General features: G+C 38.2%; 1 protein-coding gene across 6 annotated transcripts; it reads right to left on the minus strand.

Moving 5' to 3' along the window:
• Positions 1-42: 42 nt before the first annotated feature.
• Positions 43-19,303, minus strand: LOC114643575 (oocyte zinc finger protein XlCOF6-like). 6 transcript variants are annotated; one of them, XR_003714827.2, is made up of 4 exons: positions 18,933-19,303; positions 10,285-10,643; positions 5,369-7,486; positions 43-3,423 (listed from the first exon to the last, which is right to left on the minus strand). XR_003714827.2 is itself a non-coding variant. In XM_051927425.1 (3 exons), exons 2-3 carry the CDS (start codon positions 10,571-10,573, stop codon positions 5,754-5,756), a joined length of 2,022 nt encoding a protein of 673 aa, XP_051783385.1. In that variant the 5' UTR covers positions 10,574-10,643; positions 19,050-19,303; the 3' UTR covers positions 43-5,753. The 6 variants fall into 6 exon arrangements, 2 of the variants coding, with proteins under 2 accessions (XP_051783385.1, XP_028647973.1); XR_003714825.2 differs by having other exon boundaries at positions 43-3,427; XR_007934889.1 differs by having other exon boundaries at positions 43-1,816; positions 3,271-7,486.
• Positions 19,304-23,794: the final 4,491 nt, after the last annotated feature.

The following is a 23,794-nucleotide window of genomic DNA, read 5'->3' on the forward strand; positions in this document are numbered from 1 at the left end:
TTCTGTGCTCCACTTTGACTATAACTTCTGTTTAACCCCCTATTTTTATTTTTTTTTAAACACACATCATTTGTTATTTTTCCTATTTTATTATAGGTTGGAGCGACCAATAGGAGGCATCTTGTTACAATGCCAGTACATTTGTAATGGCAACAATACACACAATTTTTACATATGAGAAGAATAAAACAATCACGTAAATACACATATACAAGCATATTACATTTATACATTCCTTATATACATATTTAGACTTTTGCATGCCAAAAAAAATCAAAACAGTCACTTAAAGTGATTACATCATGAAACTGGGTAATTTCAGGAAAGCCAAAAAGTTCATATTGTATATTCAGCCTTAAGGTGTCTCCTTATTTGGTGGAAAAGGGAGACAAAAGTTCATCTGAGGTGAAGCTGCACTCGTCTCTTAAAGAAGCTTTTAATGTTTTTTATCAAACCAATGTGATTAAGTGGTGCTCCAGTTTAATGATCCAGCATAAAGCCTTACGGACTAGCAGCTTAAACTTCTTTTATTACAGCCATGGAATCATTTCACAAGAGAGGCAGTACACAATCTGGCACTGGAGAGGAAAATGGGGCAGATAAAGGTGATCACGTCCATTAAATTTAGCCCATATAACCTTCCGCACCTCCTCCTGACAACACTGCAAACAGTAATGTCGTGAAGCCCACTGATGCCATGTTTCAACGGCCTCCTAGATGAAGCTGTCCATCATCCAGAATTAGTCCATGGATTTGCTAAGATGTTCTTCCTGTACAGATGCAGTCTTTTCTCAACAGGTTATATCCAATCCATGGTTCCTGTATTTCAATGCTTTTGTTACACACAACTGCATTTCCAGCTGCATATATTGAGAGATTATTTTATGTGCTGGCTGGGTACTTTGTCTTCATCCCTATTTTATTTTTTTTGAATTAATGTCTTTTTTGTTTGTAATGTCATACTTAGCTGCTTCAGTTCTAACCAATTTTCAAACCATCCCAGTTATCCTCAAGAGGGTTACTGTGGCAACACACTGAGCTGGACAGACTAGTCACCCTATTCTCAGCATACCCTTCTAGGGAATTTTCAAATAAATATTTATTTTGAACACCATATTTAACATTAAGCACCATTACAATGTAATTTAAGCAAATTACAATAAAAACTAAAACTAAAATTATGTGGACTGAGAGAATAATTCAAGCAGGCAGAGAGTCTCTGGGTAAGGAGACATTATAAAATAAAAAAAAAATTAAATGATAAATTGAGGACACATAGGAGATGAATTAAAAAAGTATTGCATAGCCAAATGCAAATTAATTCAGCAGAAAGAAACACTTTCATTTTAAAAGAATTAAATAATTGAACAGAACACCAAAACCAAAAGAGAGAAAAAGTAGTCTTTCTTTTGAAATTTTCACCAAGAGTTTCCTTCAGTCAAACTCAGCACAGCAAGAGATTCACTTAGCAGGAGCCACCAGGAGTTGCATAGTGACGCTTTGGCATAGTAAGAAGGCTGGTGTGAGAAGATTGCAGGTCTCTTTAAAAGTTTACAGTGACTGCGCTGTGGAAATCGCCTCCAAAACCTCGAGGTATTTGCTGTTTTCATAATATTACAAAGAGTGAAAGAATGAAGTTTTAACTGCTTCCAGGATGGAAGAACACAAACAGGTTTTTCAGGACATAAGATCCAGTCATGCAATTCAGCTCAGTTAGTGTTTAGTTGTCTGTTCCTCTCCTTAATTTAATTTCTTACTCAGAATCACAGTACATAATACTTCATATTCATCTTCATGTTATTTTTCATCCTCTTTCCTGTTATTCAAAAGATTATTATGCAGTTACAGCTTCTGTCCATTTACATTTATCCCTTTAATTTTACTGATCAGGTATATTATGTGTTTTTACTACTTATACTTAAGTTTGCTTCTTCAAGACTTTTATTACATGTGGGCTCTATTTGTATTCAGATGCACTGAAAAACAGGATTAGCTTAGAAAATGATGAAGTATGATCCTTATTTAGGTGATCAACGATATTTTTTAAATATTTGTAAAAATATCATTTAACTTACAGTCTTGTATTAAATTGTCTGTTTTTGGTATTGCACCACTGCACTGCACTCTGTAGGAGACAGGTATTTATTCATTCATTTTCTGAAACTGATACAGGTTAGGGGTGGGCCTGTAGCAGTAGATAATTAACTGACTCACCATGGTGACATGCACCTTATTTGTATAAGATCGGACTTTCTGCTATTTTCATTTTTGTAACCCAACATTTGAAATATGAATCTGAACACCCTGTACTGGCAAAATGTTAATCAATTGATGGGGCTTAAAATGTTAATTTCAGAGATGAGCAGGGCTACGGAGAATACATGAACACTATGACAACAGCTCCCAGGTTCAGTCATTAGAAACTCCATGGCAGCGGGTTTTTATTCACACCAATTTCCTAGTCAAAGTCTTTTTATTTTCAATTAATCTCATTGTTTAATGAGCTGACCTTTTCATTCCCTAATACTAGAAAATTCTGAAGTAGGTAAGCTTTCTTTGCCATATTCTTCTTAATGGACCCTTTGTTGCAGAGTTTGCTCCCTTTTTTGCACCCAAATGCTGACACCACTGAATGTTAAGAGGGCATAAAATTGTTTGGTCATTTGCAAGGAACACTTCTTATTGAGCAGATAAGTGTAACAAGTCATTGTGGTTTGCACCCATGCCTGCACTGCTCACTGATTATTAATTTAAATTTTTTTTTTTGCATTTGGTACACTGTATGAATCACAAAGGGGAAATTGTCTTTTCACATGACTTTTGGAGATAAGAGTGCAGGGTCAGCCATTGTATATCACCTCTGGAGCAATTTTCAGGTAAAGAACCCTGCTGAAGGGCCCAACGGAGTAGGATCTCTTCTGGCAGTAAAGGGATTTGAACTGGCAACCTTTCGGATACTTGCACAGTTCCTTAGCCGCAAAGCCACCAATTTGCCTTATCAGCAATTTAGATGCAATTAAGGGGGCACACTCTACAGAAAAAGGTAAATTGAAAAGAAACATGCTTCTTAAATGGCAAATAAAGCAAATGTTTATGAACTTCTTAGAAATATACACAAGACAGATGATTACACAATGATATCAATTAAAAGGCAGAATCTTGTACTTCTTGTGAAATTGTTTGGATTAAAAGTCCTGCAACTATGAAAGTTCCAAAGGACTGAACTTGAAAACCACTGAACAATAACACTAAATAGCCTACAGGACTCACCAGCACTACCTGGAAGAAGCAATCAGGACCAAGAGAGCTGTGCCAATGCTCTGCAAGCTTCCCAACGTGCTGAAAAATCAATTTCATTGGACAGCAGCCTTTTGAGTGATGACTGAACAGCTTCTGCACTTCATTACAGTGGTTTTGGTATAACTGTCTTGGGAAAAAAAAGATGTTTCGCCATTAGTGACTTTAGGTAAGAAATAAAAAGGAATGACATTAAAATAATACTGCACCTAAAAAATTATACATATTTTATAAATAGTGGTTTGCAAGGCTATGTACCCGATTTTACGTACGTTACCAATGGGTGAAACACGTGAACTCAATAATTTGGAGGGTTGTGCACATAGTTTTGCCTATATAGTATATATTTAATGACTATTCCAGCACAAAATTATAATTTTAGTATCTGTTTTTCTACCTCATGCACCTTGTACTGATGGCTGAGAAAAAAATCTTACATTTTAATGGAGAGCAAAGTTCCTAATGTAGTGACCAACACTAGACAACTGCAAACAATACTCAATACTTCCATAAAAAAAGCCTCCGACTTAATTGTGTTGCATAATCCACACATAGTCATCTACTGGTATGCTCACAATAGGCAAAAAAACACATGCAGTTTTTGTTAAAATACTTTTAAATAAATACAATTAGAAAATCAGAGTTGTGCACCTCTAGACAGTTTTCTTTTAAGTTGTCAGAACTCTTGACCAATGAATGAGGAGGGAGGTAAGTCTTTAATTTATGAATATTTTTCCTGTTTGTGCATTGTTTGGATTTTCAGAAAATATAAATAAAAAAAATGCTTGTAATTTTGTATGTTGTGAGCATACGTCTGGATGACTAGATAAGTGATTGTGGGACAGAATTAATGTGAAAATTTTTAAAGGATGTTTTTGATGTTGTTTGCTGTTTACAGCACTGGCCACCACAGACACCAATTTTGTTAGAAGATCTGTTCTCCATTAAATCAAGGGATTAAACAATATCTCAGCCATTACTACATACTACATTAGGTAAGTAACACACAAAAAATATTGAGTGGAGTATTCCTTTAAAGATGGACATTGTTTTAAAGCCAGCAGCACAGACTAATTTCAGTTTTAAACCAACTGATAAAAGGGAGCCTGAAAACTTAAATCAGGATATCTGTAAAGCATTGGTTTGAAATGTTAGCTGTTAAATTCTCAAATACAACCAATATGTGGATATAAACTATATGGCCAAACGTACATAGACACTCCTCCATATGACTGGTTAACAGGTGTATAAATTAAGGCAAACAGCTATGCAATCTCCATTGACAAACATTGTCCTGGCCAACTGTAAGTGCTATGATTCTGAAGTAGAAGTGTCAAGGAGCAAGAACAGCACAGCCATGAAAGTGGCAGACCCTGCACTCACAGAACGGGGCGACTAAGTGCTGAAGTACATAGTGCTTATGAAAAAAAATAATGGAAAACATCAATTGTATCCTCTAACCCCCAGGACAATATAACCAGCCACTGTTGGTATTTGGTTTTAAAATAAGCAGCCTACCAGAAAACTTCTAATGAAGTGAGGCATCAAGCACCATGACAAAAACAAACTCAGGAGAGGATGTCATCCTATCACATGAGCTTGGCTTAGTTTTACTCTACATATCCCTTGATTGTGAGAGCAAAGTGGCGCACACATGGAGACAATGAGAAAACTATGTATAGTACACGTATACTACACTTAGTCGCTATCTGAATGTGGAAAGTAGCCAATGATGCTGAAAATGGTAGGCAGTAGCACCAACAACCACACTTAAATTTCCGTTTGCACAGCTTTGTGTCTTGCACTGTGGTCGAGTAATGAATTGTGATACAGTAATGACATCACACATAGTCTTTCACAATTTGCCTGGCCTAGTTCAGGGGAAAAGCTAGGCACCTTCTCATACTAGGAATTTTGAGATATTCTGTTGTACTTATGCTGTTCTGAAAATGTTTGCCTCAAACATTAGTATAGGTGCACTGCACTGAAACCCACCCAGCAAAAAGCACGTTCAAGATTCTCATCCTTGTGCAGGTTAGCACAGGTGATTATGGTCAAAGTGTTATTGTACCTCTTATGGCTTCCAGATTTGATTTGGGTTCTGTTGCCAGTAGAGCTTCATAGTTGGATGGACTGTCCCATCAAAGCCATTTAGTCTTTTTACACAGGTTTTGTTTCATTCTCTTGAAGTTGTATTCTCCCCTTTGAACAGCAACTGTTGATGGCACCAAATTTTCAAAGTGGTTTTCTCAATAAATGCTGTAAATCTAGGAGAGCTTTTGACACATTTTTGTCCCCTATCAAGATATTTTGCAAATTATCTTTTGTCACCTGTAGCACAAAACAGTTACACAGGACTGAAGACTCAATCATCATTAGAATTTATCTTCTCTTGGACCAGTATACCCTGTTTACTGTCTGTTGTAGATGGTATATTTTAGATAACAAGTGCTTCCTTATTCCTTCTGGTGTATGACACCAATATCTGTCACATACCAGAATTTTGTATTTGATGCACAATCCTGTGTGGAGTCTGTCTCTCCACTGTGAACTAATGAGTGTTTTTTAAGATTGCTTAACTGGAAGAACTGCTCACCACATTCTGTACAGCAATAGGGCTTCTCTCCAGCATGAATTTTGGTATGCCTCTGCAGACTGCTTTTATGTGTGAATGGCTTACCACATTCAAAACAGCAAAATGGTTTCTCTCCAGTGTGGATTCTCTGGTGGATCTGAAGAGTTTTTCTCTCTGAAAACTGTTTGCCACATTCAGTACAACAAAATGGCTTCTCCCCAGTATGAATTCTCATGTGGGTCTTCAGATGGCTTATCTGGAAGAATTCTTTGCCACACACAGAACAGGAGTATGGCTTCTCACCGGTGTGAATTCTCGTGTGTTTATGGAGACCACTTATGTGTGTGAATCTCTTGCCGCATTCGAAACAGCAGTGTGGCTTTTCTCCAGTGTGTGTTAGGATATGCTGCTTTAGATTTCTTATATCTGAGAATGGCTTACCACACTCGGAGCAACAATGCGGCTTCTCTCCCGTGTGAATTCTTGTGTGTCTCTGGAGATCTCGCCTGTAGATAAATCGTTTCCCACATTCAGAACATGAATGTGGCTTCTCACCACTGTGAATTCTTGCATGTTTCTTAAGACTGCTGAAGTCTGTGAACTGTTTACCACATTCGATGCAGCAGTATGGCTTCTCTCCGCTGTGAATCCTTGTGTGTGCCTGAAAACTTCGTACTTGAGAAAACTGTTTTCCACATTCAGAACAGATGTATGACTTTTCCCCATTGTGAACTCTCTGATGTATCTGAAGTGATTTTTTTTCTGAAAACCATTTACCGCATATTGTACAACCATGACAATTTTCCCCACCGTGAATTATGGTGTGTTTCTGAAGATCACTTTTGAGTGCAAATTGCTTGCCACATTCAAGGCAATGGTGTGCTTCCGCTCCAGAGTGAGTCAACATGTGCTCCTCAAGACCTCTCAAGTCCGAGTATCGTTCTGAACATTCAGCACAACAATACGGCTTCTCTCCCATATGAATATTCTGATGGATTTTAAGGGATTTTCTCTCTCGGAACTCTTTGCCACATTCAGAACAAGCATATCGTTTCTCTCCAGCATGTGTACACTCATGATTCTCAAGTTTGTTAAGATCTGTGAAACACTCATCACATTCAGTGCAACAATAGGATTTGTCATCTCCTGTGTGAACTCTTAGATGTTCCTGCAGATCACATCTGTGTGTGTATTCTATGCCACATTCAGGACAACAATATTTTCTCTCTTCTGTGTGAATTCTTCTGTTTGTAAGCAGATTACGTATTTGAGAGAACCGTTTGCCACATTCAGCACTAGCAAAAGCCTTGTGTGCAGCATGCATTTTAAGATGATGCTGAAAATAGGATTTGTTCTTAAAACTTTTTCCACAGTCATGGCAGATATAATACGTCATGTCACCTCTGCAATACACATGTCCTTCAGATATCAGGGAATCTCCCCCTGTAATCCCTGCATCAGACAGAGAGCTGCAATGGAAAGAGGAGACTCCGGCTTTCTCTTCTCCAAAAGTTGACTCCTTCACATTATCATTACATTCTTCTAGCTCTGTGCTGCACTGAAGAGAGTCCTGATTAAGTGAAGATGGGGAACAGCTACCACTGTCTTGAAAACCTGGGATTAAAAGACACATACATTAGTTAAAGAGATGTGGCAAAACAATGTAATCTAACTTGGACTGCTGTTTGCTCCCTTCGTTGTGTCTAAATTCTGGAGATTAGCAATACACACTGTAGAAACAGGTGCAAAGAACACTTAAGGAGAGTCATTACATTATTAAGATTTCGAGATGCAGGCCTACTTTTTATTAATCCTTGGAATCATAAAAATGGGAGGTTGAACTTTTACTTACATGGCCCTGAAGCTGTGGAATGATCTGCCTGCTAATAGAAGAGATGCCTTTTCGGTGTCAGCTTTTAAATTCAGGCTGAAGATGGACTACTTAATTGTACAAAACCCTGACTAGAGCTTCTGATTAGCTATTCATACTGCATTTCTGTTTGCTAGTCATTTGTAAATATAAGTAATACAATATTTATTAACCATTACAAACCCTCTGTTATGTTTCTCTTCTCGGTATCTTTATGTGGCACTTGGTGCTTTACAATCAAGGTGCTCTCCTGCTTGTGAAAAATTCACCTCAGATAAAGGAGCATTGCAGTCATTGGCTTGAAAGATTATCTTATTATAATGGATGGCTAGAATTAGATCTACTTTAAAATGTATAGGAGAGGGTAGATAGCTAGTGGGTTGAAGGCTTCAGGTATGTGACTGTGTCTGATGTGGTCTTTGATTTTCTCTGTTACAATTATCATCTCCGTCATTGTCAACTGACTATAGTTTAACAGTTAATTAACGGACAGATATTGCTGGATTTTCATTTAGGGGTCCCACTGTGGCACATTTTTTAGGAAATGTGACTGTCACCTGTGCTTTTCCTCAGAGAGAAATTGAAAAATGCAAGGAAAAAAAAAAGAAAAATGTGGTTTGAAGCAAAAGATGAGGAATATTGTCAAAAACAGTCTTGCTGCTCCATGACAATGCCTTTCCCCAAGGAGTGGCCACAACTGTGGAGGCACTGAAACTGCTGCTACTGTTTGAACATCTTCCACATCCCCCTTAAAAGCTTGATCTAGCACCATGCAACTATCAGATATTCGGCCCACTTAAAAAGGCTCTATGCAGCAGCAGGTTTACCTCTGGTGATGAAGTTAAGGAAGCGGTACAAACTTAGATTCGGTAGCAGCTAAAAAGTTTCTTTTCCCAAGAAATGAAGAACATAATGGAATGATACAAGAAGTGCATCGACCTGCAGGGAGACTATGTAGAGAAGTGACAGAACTGTTAACAGCTCATAGTTACCAGTATTAAAAGGTAAATTGCCTTCACTTTTTGATTTCCCTCATACTAAGACAGAGAGCCACATGGTAGCCTAAGCACCTAAGATAAACTGCTTATTAATTAGGCTGTATTATTTTGCCAATGCTCAATTTATTCTGCTTATATTTTGGTAACAACTCCAAATCATAAGCTAATATGTGTATGAATAAAAAGTGCAACTTTCTCTACTGACTGTTCTGTTCTCTAATTGATTGGAGTTACAGATATAAAAGAAAAAGATGAAGAGGTTGGGAGCATGCACTGATACAGGCGTGTTGCCGCACCCACTATATGACAGACCATCTCAGGATCCCAAATTAGGACGCGAGGGCCGTGCAATGGGTGACACCTCAGCATCACATTAGTTTGAATGGAATGGAACAGTGCAAGGTGGGTTTTTTTTTGGTTTTTTTTGTTTTGTTTTTTTAAAAAAGAAAGTGACTGGAGTGCCAATCCTGCCACAAACCCTAAATTTTCCTTTGCAATTTGGAGGATCTGCTTGCTTGTAGGGCTGGATGCAGGTTAATGTTATACAACAGAGTGGGGAGCAATTGCAGGTTAAGATGCACAAGCTATTGAAATAATACTCTTACAACAGTAAATAAATACTTCGAATACATGAAATATATGCAGTATAACTTTCCAAAAGGAAAAATTCAATACTAAATAGGACAGTGAAAATTTAACAGATAATAACCAAGTAAAGCAAATCATGTCCAGGTTTTCCCAAGTATTTAAAACTGACCTGATCTAGCTCAAGAATGATAATGCGAGTATACAACAGGAAAATGGCATTTTGTTTAATGGGGGATTCATGTTACAAACATACCACAGCACTAAAAGAGTCATATGGTTTTTAAAATAACTTTTTGAAAACTGTAAATCAAATTTAAAATTTTTACATAAGTAAATTCTAGCTCAACATTTTACGACTGTTGTCAACAAAAGCCAACATTAAGGGGTAGATGGCTAAAACCACTGCTAAGTGTTAAAAAAGGCTGCCATTTTGCCATATTGTTTGATTTTATTTGCTGGATGGAAACAAAGACCTACAATATTAACTGAATTTCACTCACTTAGAGCCTCCTTTTTACATGCCGTACACTATCAAACGAGTATGGATGATAAAATACTCATGTGAATAAAACATTTGGCAATAATATGAAAAAAACAAACAAGATCTAAAGACCCCAATTCTTTCCAGTGTAAGGAGGGTTTGATTTTCTCAAATTGAGTGAATGGCAAGAATTGGAAAATCAAAAACAGGCCCTCACATTAAGAGAAATATTCCATTTAATACCACACACTGGTGTCCGATTAACACATTGGTTGAACCTAAACAGTTTGTTGCCACCTTGGACTGCAATTTGACAAGAGTAGGTTGTCTACCCTGAATGGTATACATTTTGCACTTCCATAATCAACACGAAAACTGACTACAGAATGTACAAATGGCACAATATACTGTAATCCTTAGGTGCATGCCGATGTCTGAAACACACAAGAGGATTTACTTCAATTAAATCACTTACAGGTTTCAGGCTGCTTTTCAGCTGATGCACGTTCTATACTAGAATCCTCGACTTTAACACAGACAGACTGTTGCTCAAAATCTTCTTCCTCCTCCTCTTCTTTGTCGCCTTCTTTTTCCCTTGCTGCTTTAAGAACAGTATCTTCACTTTCATAATTCTCTGGACCCTCTTCTGTAAGGCGCACAATCTCCCATTCACAATCTTCTTCTTTGATGTGAATTGTTCCTGCTTCCATTTCACCTACTTTTTGAAACTCCATGATCATGGCAGAGTCCATGTCCTCCAACATCTATAATTCAAGCTTCTAGTCTACAGTTCCAACTTGGAGGCAGCCACACATCTTCTTGGAGGATCTCTTCCTATAAGAGCAACAAATATTCAGTCTTTCATAGAAATTCCAAAAACATGAAATGCTGACTCCTGCCTTTCAATACACACTGATGAAACAAAGAAATTAAATAAAATGCACAAGGCAAACAGAACTGTGTGTATGAAAGATATTTTATTATGATGACAAAGAAAATCATGTCTGAAAACCCTGCAAATTGATGTGTCATTAAGAACAGGATACATCAACCCCATACATCACATTTATACTGTTGGTATATTTGTATAGTGATGGAAACAAACTATAATGAAGACTTCTTAAATCAATATTAAAGTCACCGAGTCGTCAATTATAAATACAATACAAGCATTAATAAAGTTAAAAGGATTGATTAACAAGTTACTACAAAGACCGTAAACAGTCAAAAGAATTAACTAGCAGCAAGAATGTTACACACAAGCCATTCTAAAGACTGTTTGCTGAAACTCAAATGCAATTTTAGCTGTTGAGAACCTTAATCTTTCAGCTGTTAGTTATTGACTTAAACTCTGAATTGTTATCGATTTAAACTTTGTACCACTTATTTATTTCTTTATAACCAAAAAAATTAAATCACTAGGCATACATTATCACTCATTATTTTGTGTAACAACGTATTTAAAAGTCAGGGTAAGGATGAAGGCTACACAAAAACAGAGAGAAGATCTTTAACAGACAAGACGTCTACATCCCCACTGAAAATGATTTCTGCAGATCAAACAAACATTTTACCACATTGACTGCCACAGTGAAAATAGGTACATTTGTTTACAAACATCAGTGTAAAAATCAGGGTGTTATTTTAGAATACTATTTAAATGCATTTTGTTAATAAACAAAACTCAAAAAAAAAAAAAAAAAAAACTGAAAAAGAAAATTCTTTCTGCACACCACCTGCATGATAACTCTACTTGATCTAACAAGATACTTCTTGCATAATTCACTGTGATTTGAGTGTCGCTGTTTCAATTTTAACTTCATAGTGGTGAGCCACAAATCACTGAGAAATATATAAATGGTTGTGGTTGTACATATGTAAATTATGATTTTGAAAAACAAATGTTATCCAAAAATATTGATAATAAGAAAAATAACTAGCTGAAAGTGAACTATTCTGTTCTTCAATGCCACACTGATTTTTTATTTTTATTTCAGACGCCCAATATCATCAATTTACATTTGTTATGCATGAATATGCTTGTATTTGGTGCTATAGCCCCAAACACTTTTATAAAATAACTCATTGGAGGCATATGTCAATAGATTGACTGCTAAATACATGTTAACTTGTAGGAGACAATGTGTTAAAATGCTCTTTAAAATACATCATGGTTTTTGTTTTACTGAGTTTTATTAATATTGATTTACTTCAATAGCAAGGTTATACGGTTTGTTGAGTCAACATGTGGTGGTAAGTGCACCTAGTGTGGATGAATGCCATAATGTTAGCAGCTGAGAAGGGGTGCCTTCAAAAACAAGCAGCGTGGTAAGCGGGGACCTACTTTGGTAAGTGGCACAGGTGTTAAGAGAAACTTGGGTCTGAAGACCAGTGTGGTAAAGCAGGCAAGAAGTGGGGTGTAGTGGTTAAGGCCTTGGACTTCAAACCCTATGGCCGTGTTTTCAAATCCTACTACAGACACTGTGCGACCATGAGTAAGTCCCTTCACCTGCCTGTGCTCCAATAGGATAAACAAATGAAATGTAGCCAGTTGTATCTCTTACAAGTCAGTTTGGATGAAGGTGTCAGCCATATAAGTAAATGTAAATGAAAACAAATGTTTGGACTGCTTATGCTATGCCATTAAGCGTCTTTGTTTGAGGCAACTGTCCACTAGTGTGTGAATAAACTAGGTATATCTGCTGTATTGCACCTCATGTGTACAGCTTTATTCGCCTGTGGACAGCTGCAAGGGGTGCATAAAGCAGATACATCTATTATTCATAAATGCACATGCACACACACACACATATACATACATTCCTTGCTACACATTTAAACAATATTAACAATAACAGTGTGATTCACAATGAGGTCCAGGCAGTCACATCTCTATCTTAAAGTATAACATATACTGTATATACACACAATTGTAATTCATTAAGCCCAAATCCTACATGATTTGAAGCCATGGGTCCAATATAAACCTTAGCTACCTAGAGTCACCTTTAAAACTAATACAAAATTCTGCAACATTTTGATCTGTATTAAAACAAAAAAAACAAACAGCACTACTCATGGCTACCATACCAGTCCTCCAGCAGACATTAAACTTCTTCAGAACAGTTCAGCTGTTTGAAACTTACTTCAGCAATGGCAGCCACCGTAACAATAGTCTTCTATACCAGCATACTGTCTTGACACAGATTTCTCTACCTACTTACTCTAAAATTTCAAGAAAGAGAGAAATATCAGCTGTAGGAACTTGACATTTCCTAATTACTTGTTGATGTAAACTCTCCTCAACTCACTAACTTTACACATGTGAGGCACTACTGCAGAGTTGCACATTTTAACACTCTGGGACTGAAAACACAAACAAACATGAAATACCTCGTTCTAGCATTGGCACAAAAGTAAATTCTAAAGGGTATTTTCTGTCAGATTTTTATACCCATCAAACAATCATGCACTTCCATTTTCTCCACATTTCCCCACTTTCTGATTGAAGCATAAAGCAAGCTTATGCACGTCCAGTTTATACTATTTACTTTTGGGTTTTAGGTTCATCAGCACTACTCAACAGTGAAATGAACGTAGCATTCTTAGTATATACTGTATTGCACAGTAATCTCCTATTCTGTAAAGAAGTTGCTGTATGCAAGTTGCTGTTTTGAGCAATTCCAATTTTGCTAAACTTTTTTACAATATTTTTGAATTGTTTTGCATCTAGTTATGCACACTGTTCATTCTTTTTTGATTTTACAATTTTTTCCATTCACTATCTGACACTTTGTTCTTTACTTTATGTTTGTTGTATTTATAATAACAAAATAATGTTTTCATTTGCAGCACATTCACATTTACTTTGCACCTTTTCATTGTGTCTGGTATATTCCTTTCTCACAATTATTTAATGTATATTGTTTTTGCTGACTGGTGCTTTTTTTTTTATTTCTAGTATCTTCCTGTACTGGAATTTGCTGGATTGTCCAGTTACACCTTATTTTTAATATTCACTCTGGCAGAAAAATGTGATGTGTCAAAGGTGTTATCAAGCTGCTTTTCTCATTCCTCCCTACTGAAATATTGGCACCCGCACCACTGGACTCAGGGACAGCTTCTACTCAGAAGTTAGAAAGTTGCTGTGTCAATCATAACTATTCAAATTTTGTAACAAACTCTGTGTGTGTTTAAGTATGTAATATTATATATTATATATACACACACATATATATGTCATATAGTCGTATGAAAAAGTTTGGGAACCCCTCTCAGCCTGCATAATAATTTACTCTCCTTTCAACAAAAAAGATAGCAGTGGTATGTCTTTCATTTCCTAGGAACATCTGAGTACTGGGGTGTTTTCCGAACAAAGATTTTTAGTGAAGCAGTATTTACTTGTATGAAGTTCAATCAAATGTGAAAAACTGGCTGTGCAAAAATTTGGGTCCCCTTGTAATTCTTCTGATTTGAATGCCTGTCACTGCTCAATGCTGATTACTTGCAACACCAAATTGGTTGGATTAGCTTGTTAAACCTTGAACTTCATAGACAGGTGTGTCCAATCAGGAGATATAAAGGTATTTAAGGTGGTCGATTAAATTGTGCAAATTGTGCTTCCCTTTGACTCTCCCCTGAAGAGTGACAGCATGAGATCCTCAAAGCAACTCTCAAAAGATCTGAAAACAAAGATGGTTCAGTCTCATGGTTTAGGGGAAGGCTACAAAAAGCTATCTCAGAAGTTTAAACTGTCAGTTTCAACTGTAAGGAATGTAATCAGGAAATGGAAGGCCACAGGCACAGTTGCTGTTAAACCCAGGTCTGGCAGGCCAAGAAAAATACAGGAGCTGCAGATGGTGTATCTGTACATCGTTCTATAATTCAGTGCAATTTAAACAAAGAACATCTGTATGGCAGGGTGATGAGAAAGAAGCCCTTTCTGCACTCACGCCACAAACAGAGTCGCTTGTTGTATGCAAATGCTCATTTAGACAAGCCAGATTCATTTTGGAACAAAGTTCTTTGGACTGATGAGACAAAAATTGAGTTATTTGGTCAGAACAAAAAGCGCTTTGCATGGCAGAAGAAGAACACCGCATTCCAAGAAAAACACATGCTACCTACTGTCAGATTTTGTGGAGGTGTGTGGCTAGTTCAGGGACTGAGGCCCTTGTTAAAGTCGAGGGTCAGATGAATTCAATCCAATATCAACAAATTCTTCAGGATAATGTTAAAGCATCAGTCACAAAGTTGAAGTTACGCAGGGGTTGGATATTCCAACAAGACAATGACTCAAAACACAATTCAAAATCTACAATTCATGCAGAGGGAGAAGTACAATGTTCTGGAATGGCTGTCACAGTCCCTTGACTTGAATATCATCGAAAATATATGGGATGATTTGAAGCAGGTTGTCCATGCTTGGCAGCCATCAAATTTAACTGAACTGGAGAGATATTGTATGGAAGAATGGTCAAAAATACCTCCATCCAGAATCTAGACACTCATCAAAAGCTATAGGAGGACAGTGTCTAGAGGCTGTTAGTTGAGCCTCCTTTTGCAAATATAAGAACTGATGTAATATCTCTGTTGCGGTGCCCAAATTTATGCACCTATCTAATTTTGTTATGATGCATATTTCATATTTTCTGTTAATCCAACAAACTTACTGTGACTGCTGAAATGCTACTGTTTCCATAAGACATGTCATATATTAAAAGGAAGTTGCTACTTTGAAAGCTCCGCAAATGATAAACAAAAATCAAAAGAATTAAGAGGGGTTCCCAAAATTTTTCATTATAAGTAATTATATATAACTTATAAATACCTATTGAATACAGTGACTTTCAACATTTTATTGTTACTACATGTCCCCTACACCCAAAAAAAAACCTATCAAAAAGCACAAAAGCTGTTCTGGCAGCACCCATTCTTAACATTATCAAATGCTCATTATTGGTGCACTAAAGGTTCTAGTTAAGTCAGTCAGTCATTTTTCCAACCCACTATAGCCTAACACAGGGTCATGGTGGTCTGGTGGAGCCAATCACAGCCAGCACAGGGCACAAGGCAGGAACAAACCCCTGGCAGGACACCAGCCCACCACAGGGCGCGCACGCACACACACACACCACGCACACATTAGGGACAATTTAGGATCGCCAATACACCTAACCTGCATGTCTTTGGACTGTAGGAGGAAACCCACGCAGACATAGGGAGAACATGCCAACTCCATGCAGTGATGACCCGGGAAGTGAACCCAGGTCTCCTAACTGCGAGGCAGCAGCGCTACCACTATGCTACCGTGCCGCCCTAGGTTCTAGTTATCAAAGGATTATTAAAAAAAAAAAAAAAAAAAAAAAAACCTTAAAATGTATAGATCTCTCTCATACTTGAAAAAGTAGTCGTTACTCACCTTCTCATCTTCAATCTCACCTTGCACATCACAATTTAAAAATTCCAGCCTGACTTCCACACTAGTCATAGTACAGAAATGTCAAAAGCAGTGTGTAAACATTTATTAATTATGTTGTTAGATTTATGTGCAGCCTTCAACACCATTGAACATTCTAGTATATTAGATAAGCTGCAACATTACATTGGGCTCTGGGACACTGTCCTTGCTCATAGTACAGAAATGTCAAAAGCAGTGTGTAAACATTTATTAATTATGTCGTTAGATTTATGTGCAGCCTTCAATACCATTGAACATTCTAGTATATTAGATAAGCTGCAACATTACATTGGGCTCTGGGACACTGTCCTTGCATGGTTTGATTCATAGCTATCAAATAATTTTCAAAACGTACATAAATGTGCTGACAGTATTCTGTCATTATACTCAGAAGTTAAATATGGTGTCCCACAGAACTCAGAACTTTACTGTTCTCACTTCACACACTTCCATTGGAAACTATCATTAGAAATCGTAACATTAATTTTGACACAAATGCAGACAACGTCCAACTATAACTTTCCTTTAGACTTAATGTTTCTGATGGTAGCCTTAATTAATTGTGTCAGTGAGTTAAAGGAATAAAACTCGTCTTTCCATCTTAAACATTTTGGAAAATTAAGACATTTTATAAATATATACTATATATTTAGAAATTAATGACTACTGTAATGCATTATTTACTGGCTAGGCAGTTAATTTTTTTCATCTTATAAGGAACCATTGATAATTGTTTCTATTCTACCTCAAGGGTTGACATTAAGCACGAGATTGCGGGTATCCTGCATAAATTCATTAATTTACACAGTCTAATTTTGAATGTGCAAATTTTTCACAAATATTTATTTGGTAAGCAATCTCTCATTTGTTGCAAGAATACTTAATGTCTTTCATAATTCCTGTTGTAAAATTATGCCTACCTTATTACTTAAGAATTAATTTTTTTCATTGTTTCAGCTTGCATGCACAGGATGTTACTTTCCTGTTGCTGTTGCTTTGACTGGAACATGCAGTTGTGGAATTTGGCAATCTGCATTTCAGTGGAGCTGCGCAGAATTCAAAGATTTGTCTGGCGTGCAAAGCTCTGTGTGTAAAGTTCACTTTAGAAGAAAATCAACTAAACTTTGTTCAATTACAGACTAACAATCAGGCTAAAGTTTATTCTTCTGTGAAAATCAATACAAAAATTGAGTAAATGGACTTGGATTGTTTAGAGAATTTGCATTCAGTTTTCCACTTTATTTGATGAACTGACCTCTGCCAGTTTATGGTTATATTCTGACACTACAGTGGCCATTTCTTTGAAGCATTTACAGTGGACTGACTTCTGATTGTGGTTTGAAGGCAAAGTATATTCAGTGAGAAACAAACATATAAGAAACAATGCTCAAGGAAACCTTTCAAAACAATCAGCTGTAGATATATCCATGTCTAAGGCTGCCACCTACCTCTGAAATGAAGCACATTTCAGCAGAAAAATTAATACTTTGTAGGACACCTTTCCCTGTGATACCACAATTCATCTTTACAGTGTGTTATGATCTTTTCAAATTGTCCTTTAGTTCTGGCAACAGTTCACGGTAATCTCAAAGAAAATATGTTATGTTGACTGGCAAGCTAATAATACTTGTTGTCAAACATATTCACTCCAATTCAAAGGAGCAGGGAGCAAAAGCATATCCTAGCAGCTTTGGGCACAATGCAAGAAAAGGGTCTAGGCAGGGTACCAGTCCGTAGCGGGATCTACACGCACAGACACTGGTACCATTTAACCAGACCAGCAAGGCATTTAAAATGAGGGAGGAAAACTCGAGTACCAGAAAAAAACAAAGCACACAAGGACAACATGCAAAAAAACTCCTCCACAATGACAATAAGTTGCTGGATTTAAACCTAATACACTGGATCTGTAAACTGGCAGTGCTAAGCAATGTGCACTACTGTGCCGCTTAATCTAATAATGTGTCAGCTATATTTTAAGTAAATAACTCAAAACTCTTAAATTAACAGCATTTTGTAAAATAATTTCAAAACCCGGTAGCTACTCTTACTGCATTGAAAAATACAAAACCAGTTGTTCCTGACGGCTCTGAACTACACTTTGTTGTATATGTTGGTCAATGAACGGAACTGCTATGCCAGATTTTACCCAGATCTGAGTAAAAAAATGTGACATGGGAATTTGACACGTATCCAGTCTGACACTGTAGCCATACTTTAAGGGAAAACATTAAAGTTGTATTCCCAAATGACTCCGATAGGATGTCTCGTTTTGTCTCATTTTTGTATCCATTGCTTCAAACATCTAGGTCAACCAAAAGCTACAAGCCGCACAAAAGTGACAGAACACCCCATGGCAAATAGTATCTTTTCCTATCGTATCATACAAATTGCAAACATGCAACTACTACCTCCTCCACTTCTGGACCAAGAAAAAACTGAACCTAAACGAGACATCCTCCATCAAAATAAAAAGTAATGAGTAGCGCCGCGGAACGATACCGTTATTTCTTATACATTCTTTACTTCGGTTCTCCATGTTGTGTGTGCTCTACTGGGTAAATACTTCGCCACGTCACCTTAAGTCTACAATCTCTTACTGACAACAAGGAGCCTCCGGTTTGTAACCGAATCCGTTTCTACTATCAGCGTTTGCTGCTCACCTCCTCATTTACTTTCATCGCCCCAACACCTCCACGGCCTTGCTGTACTGTACATTCCCCTCTGCCACAATCACTGGACTTCAGTTCCACCTCCGCGGTGCCCTGCTGTCCACTCACCAAGACTCCAATCCACTTGTGCAGGGGCCTTTCCTTTCACCGGGTCTCCCTCGTGGCTACACAAGGGCCTCCACGTCAACCCGGTGTCCCTCTCGGTCGCTCAAAGGCCTCTCCACTGAATGAAACTTCAGCCCGGGCGTTGCACCCCACGTTCAGAATTCGATTGTGTTACATGCTACGTCCAAGCGCTCGTATACGGACCAAACACGTATCTCTTATTGGTCTGTTTCCTATCACAAGGCATACAAGAACTCTGAACCCGGATGCACTGACAAACAGTTGGCTGAACTCAAGTAGGACAATAAAAAATGACGTCGTTACACGTGGTTCAGTAAAAGACGGCGGTACCAGAAACACAGCAACTGCGCAGAAACGGCGACAGGACATTGGACTACATTTCCCATCATCGCTTTCCGTTAACTTAACGGTTCGAGTGCCTTGCTGCTGGTGAATGTTTTTAGGTGTTTTTTATTCAAAGCTATGCACGTCGCTAAAGGTAATTGCTCCAGCACACACACCAGTAACGGCGCACTGCACGAATACACTTGACTTGAGCATTCATAGGTTTCATACTCTTTCTCTGTATGTTTAGCTTTCGTTTGCTCAGAGGTTGATGCGCTTGCTGCTTTCTGGGCAAACTCTTCATTTTTCCACTTAAGCCCGCCCGCTTCTTCTCTTCTTTTCTCATTAAAACTGATTAAGTCAGTGTTTGGGTTGCAATTAGTACGTTTTCTTTAATTTTTCACTTAAGCTGGCACTTTAGTGTTTAATCTGCCTTAAGAATGATTTAAGATATAAAGAGGTAGAGGAAGTGATGGTGAAGGTGGTACGAATGAGAACGGTAGCTGTACACATTCACCGCACAGCCGCGCTGCTGCGTGCTGTGAAGAGTTGATACTACAATAAAATAAAATAATAATAATAATTCATTACATTTATATAGCGCTTTTCTCAGTACTCAAAGCGCTATCCACACAGGGAGGAACCGGGAAGCGAACCCACAATCTTCCACAGACTCCTAGCTAAAAAGAGTAATAACCTTGGAGGTCAATAATCACCCCGAAAGCAGATAGTAGACGTAGTATATGTGTACCAAATTTTAGGACAATAGGTGTCATGCCACCTCGGTCTTACTTGATTAAAGAAAGTCAAGACTCAAACGAGTTATTGAATGCAATGCACGTTTTTTATTACTCAAACCAACTACACAAAAAAATCACCCCTCACTCCCACAGTCCCCACATGTCCTGTCCAAAAGCATCATGGGAACTGTAGTGCTTATCTAATTGTATACAATTTATTTATATGCTGTATATATACACACATCTCACCACATCTTCCCCCTTTTGAGAAATGCGCTTGTAGCTTAACACACTTGCAAATATATATATATATATATATATATATATATATATATATATATATATATATATATATATATATATATATATACAGTATATATATATATATATATATATATATATATATATATATATATATATATATATGTGTGTTGGCTGGGATTGGCTCCAGCAGACCCCCGTGACCCTGTGTTCGGATTCAACGGGTTGGAAAATGGATGGATGGATGGATATATATATATACAGTGATCCCTCGCTATATCGCGCTTCGCCTTTCGCGGCTTCACTCCATCGCGGATTTTATATGTAAGCATATTTAAATATATATCGCGGATTTTTCGCTGCTTCGCGGGTTTCTGCGGACAATGGGTCTTTTAATTTCTGGTACATGCTTCCTCAGTTGGTTTGCCTAGTTGATTTCATACAAGGGACGCTATTGGCAGATGGCTGAGAAGCTACCCAACTTACTTTCTCTCTCTCTCTCTCTTGCGCTGACGTAGGGGGGTGTGAGCAGGGGGCCTGTTCGCACACCTAGACAATAGGGACGTTGCTACCTTCTGTGTGCAGCTGCTTCCTGAAGGACATGCTGCACGGTGCTTCGCATACTTAAAAGCTTAAAGAGCACGTATTGATTTTTGACTTTGTTTTTCTCTGGCTCTCTCTCTCTCTCTATGTCTCTCTCTCTCTCTCTCTCTCTCTCCCTGCTCCTGACAGAGGGGGTGTGAGCTGCCGCCTTCAACAGCTTTGTACCGGCAGTGCTTCACATATTTAAAAACCAAACAGCCCTATTGATTTTTTTTTTGACTGCTTTGTTCTCTGTCTCTCTCCTGACGCGCACTCCTTTGAAAAGGAAGATATGTTTGCATTCTTTTAATTGTGAGACAGAACTGTCATCTCTGTCTTGTCATGGAGCACAGTTTAAACTTTTGAAAAAGAGACAAATGTTTGTTTGCAGTGTTTGAATAACGTTCCTGTCTCTTTACAACCTCCTGTGTTTCTGCGCAAATCTGTGACCCAAGCATGACAATATAAAAATAACCATATAAACATATGGTTTCTACTTCGCGGATTTTCTTATTTCGCGGGTGGCTCTGGAACGCAACCCCCGCGATGGAGGAGGGATTACTGTATATATATATATATATATATATATATATATATATATATATATATATATATATATATATATTAGTTTAGGACATAGCAAGGTCTCCTTTCTTTTATGGAGACAAACATTTATAACATAACAACTATTCACAATATCGTGCAGGGGGTTTGATTGCCCTTCCCCTGGAAGTGACTTTAAACTCTTTAGACGGTCCCTGTAGAGTGTTCCCAACATTCGGGGTAGGCAAAGAATTTTCTAATGACATAGATGTATCAGGTGAACCAAGATCCTCCTGAGGTTGAGGTAGGCTACTCTCATCTTGTCTGCTGTCAGTTGCCACCACTGGTACTGACTGAAGGTGACTTCTGTTACAGCGCAGTACCGAGCCATTACCTGTTTGCACCAAATATGAGCATGGCTCATCCGTTGGGCTTATGACAGTTCCTGGTGTTTGACAACACTTTTCTCCATCCAATTTCAGAAACACCTTCTACCCTGGTTGCAAAGCAGGGAGCATGCGTGTGTGTTGAATGTCTTTTATCAACAAAAAAAAAAAAAACTTATAGTCTGCTTTAGCCTTACAGTCCTTTTCAGCTATCTCTTTTAAAGGGAAGATGTGTGGTTGAAGTTTTCCCTCTATAACTGGGACCCTTGTATGTATTTGCCTTCCCAGCATCAACTGGCTAGGACTTGCCGCTGTAGCTGTAGTAAGGGTAGCTCTATATCTCTCGAATAATAATCCACTACCACTACATAATCCTTTCTGGAGAGCTCACGTACAGTGCATCCGGAAAGTATTCACAGCGCATCACTTTTTCCACATTTTGTTATGTTACAGCCTTATTCCAAAATGGATTAAATTCATTTTTTTCCTCAGAATTGTACACACAACACCCCATAATGACAACATGAAAAAAGTTTACTTGAGGTTTTTGCAAATTTATTAAAAATAAAAAAACTGAGAAATCCCATGTCCATAAGTATTCACAGCCTTTGCTCAATACTTTGTCGATGCACCTTTGGCAGCAATTCCAGCCTCAAGTCTTTTTGAATATGATGCCACAAGCTTGGCACACCTATCCTTAGCCAGTTTTGGCCATTCCTCTTTGCAGCACCTCTCAAGCTCCATCAGGTCAGTACACAGCCATTTTAAGATCTCTCCAGAGATGTTCAATCGGATTCAAGTCTGGGCTCTGGTTGGGCCACTCAAGGACATTCACAGAGTTGTCCTGAAGCCACTCCTTTGATATCTTGGCTGTGTGCTTAGGGTTGTTGTCCTGCTGAAAGATGAACCGTCGCCCCAGTCTGAGGTCAAGAGCGCTCTGGAGCAGGTTTTCATCCAGGATGTCTCTGTACATTGCTGTAGTCATCTTTCCCTTTATCCTGACTAGTCTCCCAGTTCCTGCCGCTGAAAAACATCCCCACAGCATGATGCTGCCACCACCATGCTTCACTGTAGGGATGGTATTGGCCTGGTGATGAGTGGTGCCTGGTTTCCTCCAAACGTGATGCCTGGCATTCACACCAAAGAGTTCAATCTTTGTCTCATCAGATCAGAGAAAGTTTCTTTCTCATGGTTTCCAGGCAGGCTGCCATTTGCCTTTAACTAAGGAGTGGCTTCCGTCTGGCCACTCTACCATACAGGCCTGATTGGTGGATTGCTGCAGAGATGGTTGTCCTTCTGGAAGGTTCTCCTCTCTCCACAGAGGACCTCTGGAGCTCTGACGGAGTGACCATCGGGTTCTTGGTCACCTCCCTGACTAAGGCCCTTCTCCCCCGATCACTCAGTTTAGATGGCCGGCCAGCTTTAGGAAGAGTCCTGGTGGTTTTGAACTTCTTCCACTTACGGATGATGGAGGCCACTGTGCTCATTGGGACCTTCAAAGCAGCAGAAATTTTTCTGTAACCTTCCCCAGATTTGTGCCTTGAGACAATCCTGTCTCGGAGGTCTACAGACAATTCCTTTGACTTTATGCTTGGTTTGTGCTCTGACATGAACTGTCAACTGTGGAACCTTATATAGACAGGTGTGTGCCTTTCCAAATCATGTCCAATCAACTGAATTTACCACAGGTGGACTCCAGTTAAGCTGCAGAAACATCTCAAGGATGATCAGGGGAAGCAGGATGCACCTGAGCTCAATTTTGAGCTTCATTGCAAAAGCTGTGAATACTTATGTACATGTGTTTTCTCAATTATTTTATTTTTAATAAATTTGCAAAAATCTCAAGTAAACGTTTTTCACGTTGTCATTATGGGGTGTTGTGTGTAGAATT

The sequence above is a fragment of the Erpetoichthys calabaricus genome, chromosome 5 (assembly GCF_900747795.2).
Source record: "Erpetoichthys calabaricus chromosome 5, fErpCal1.3, whole genome shotgun sequence".
Classification (NCBI taxonomy): domain Eukaryota; kingdom Metazoa; phylum Chordata; class Cladistia; order Polypteriformes; family Polypteridae; genus Erpetoichthys; species Erpetoichthys calabaricus.

Coding starts and splice junctions, on each gene's coding strand:
- LOC114643575 (XM_051927425.1), bottom strand. CDS start 10,573: ATGTTGGAGGACATGGACTCTGCCATGATCATGGAGTTTCAAAAAGTA. Junction 7,487..10,284: donor TGAAAAGCAGCCTGAAACCT/GTAAGTGATTTA, acceptor TTTTAATCCCAG/GTTTTCAAGACAGTGGTAGC.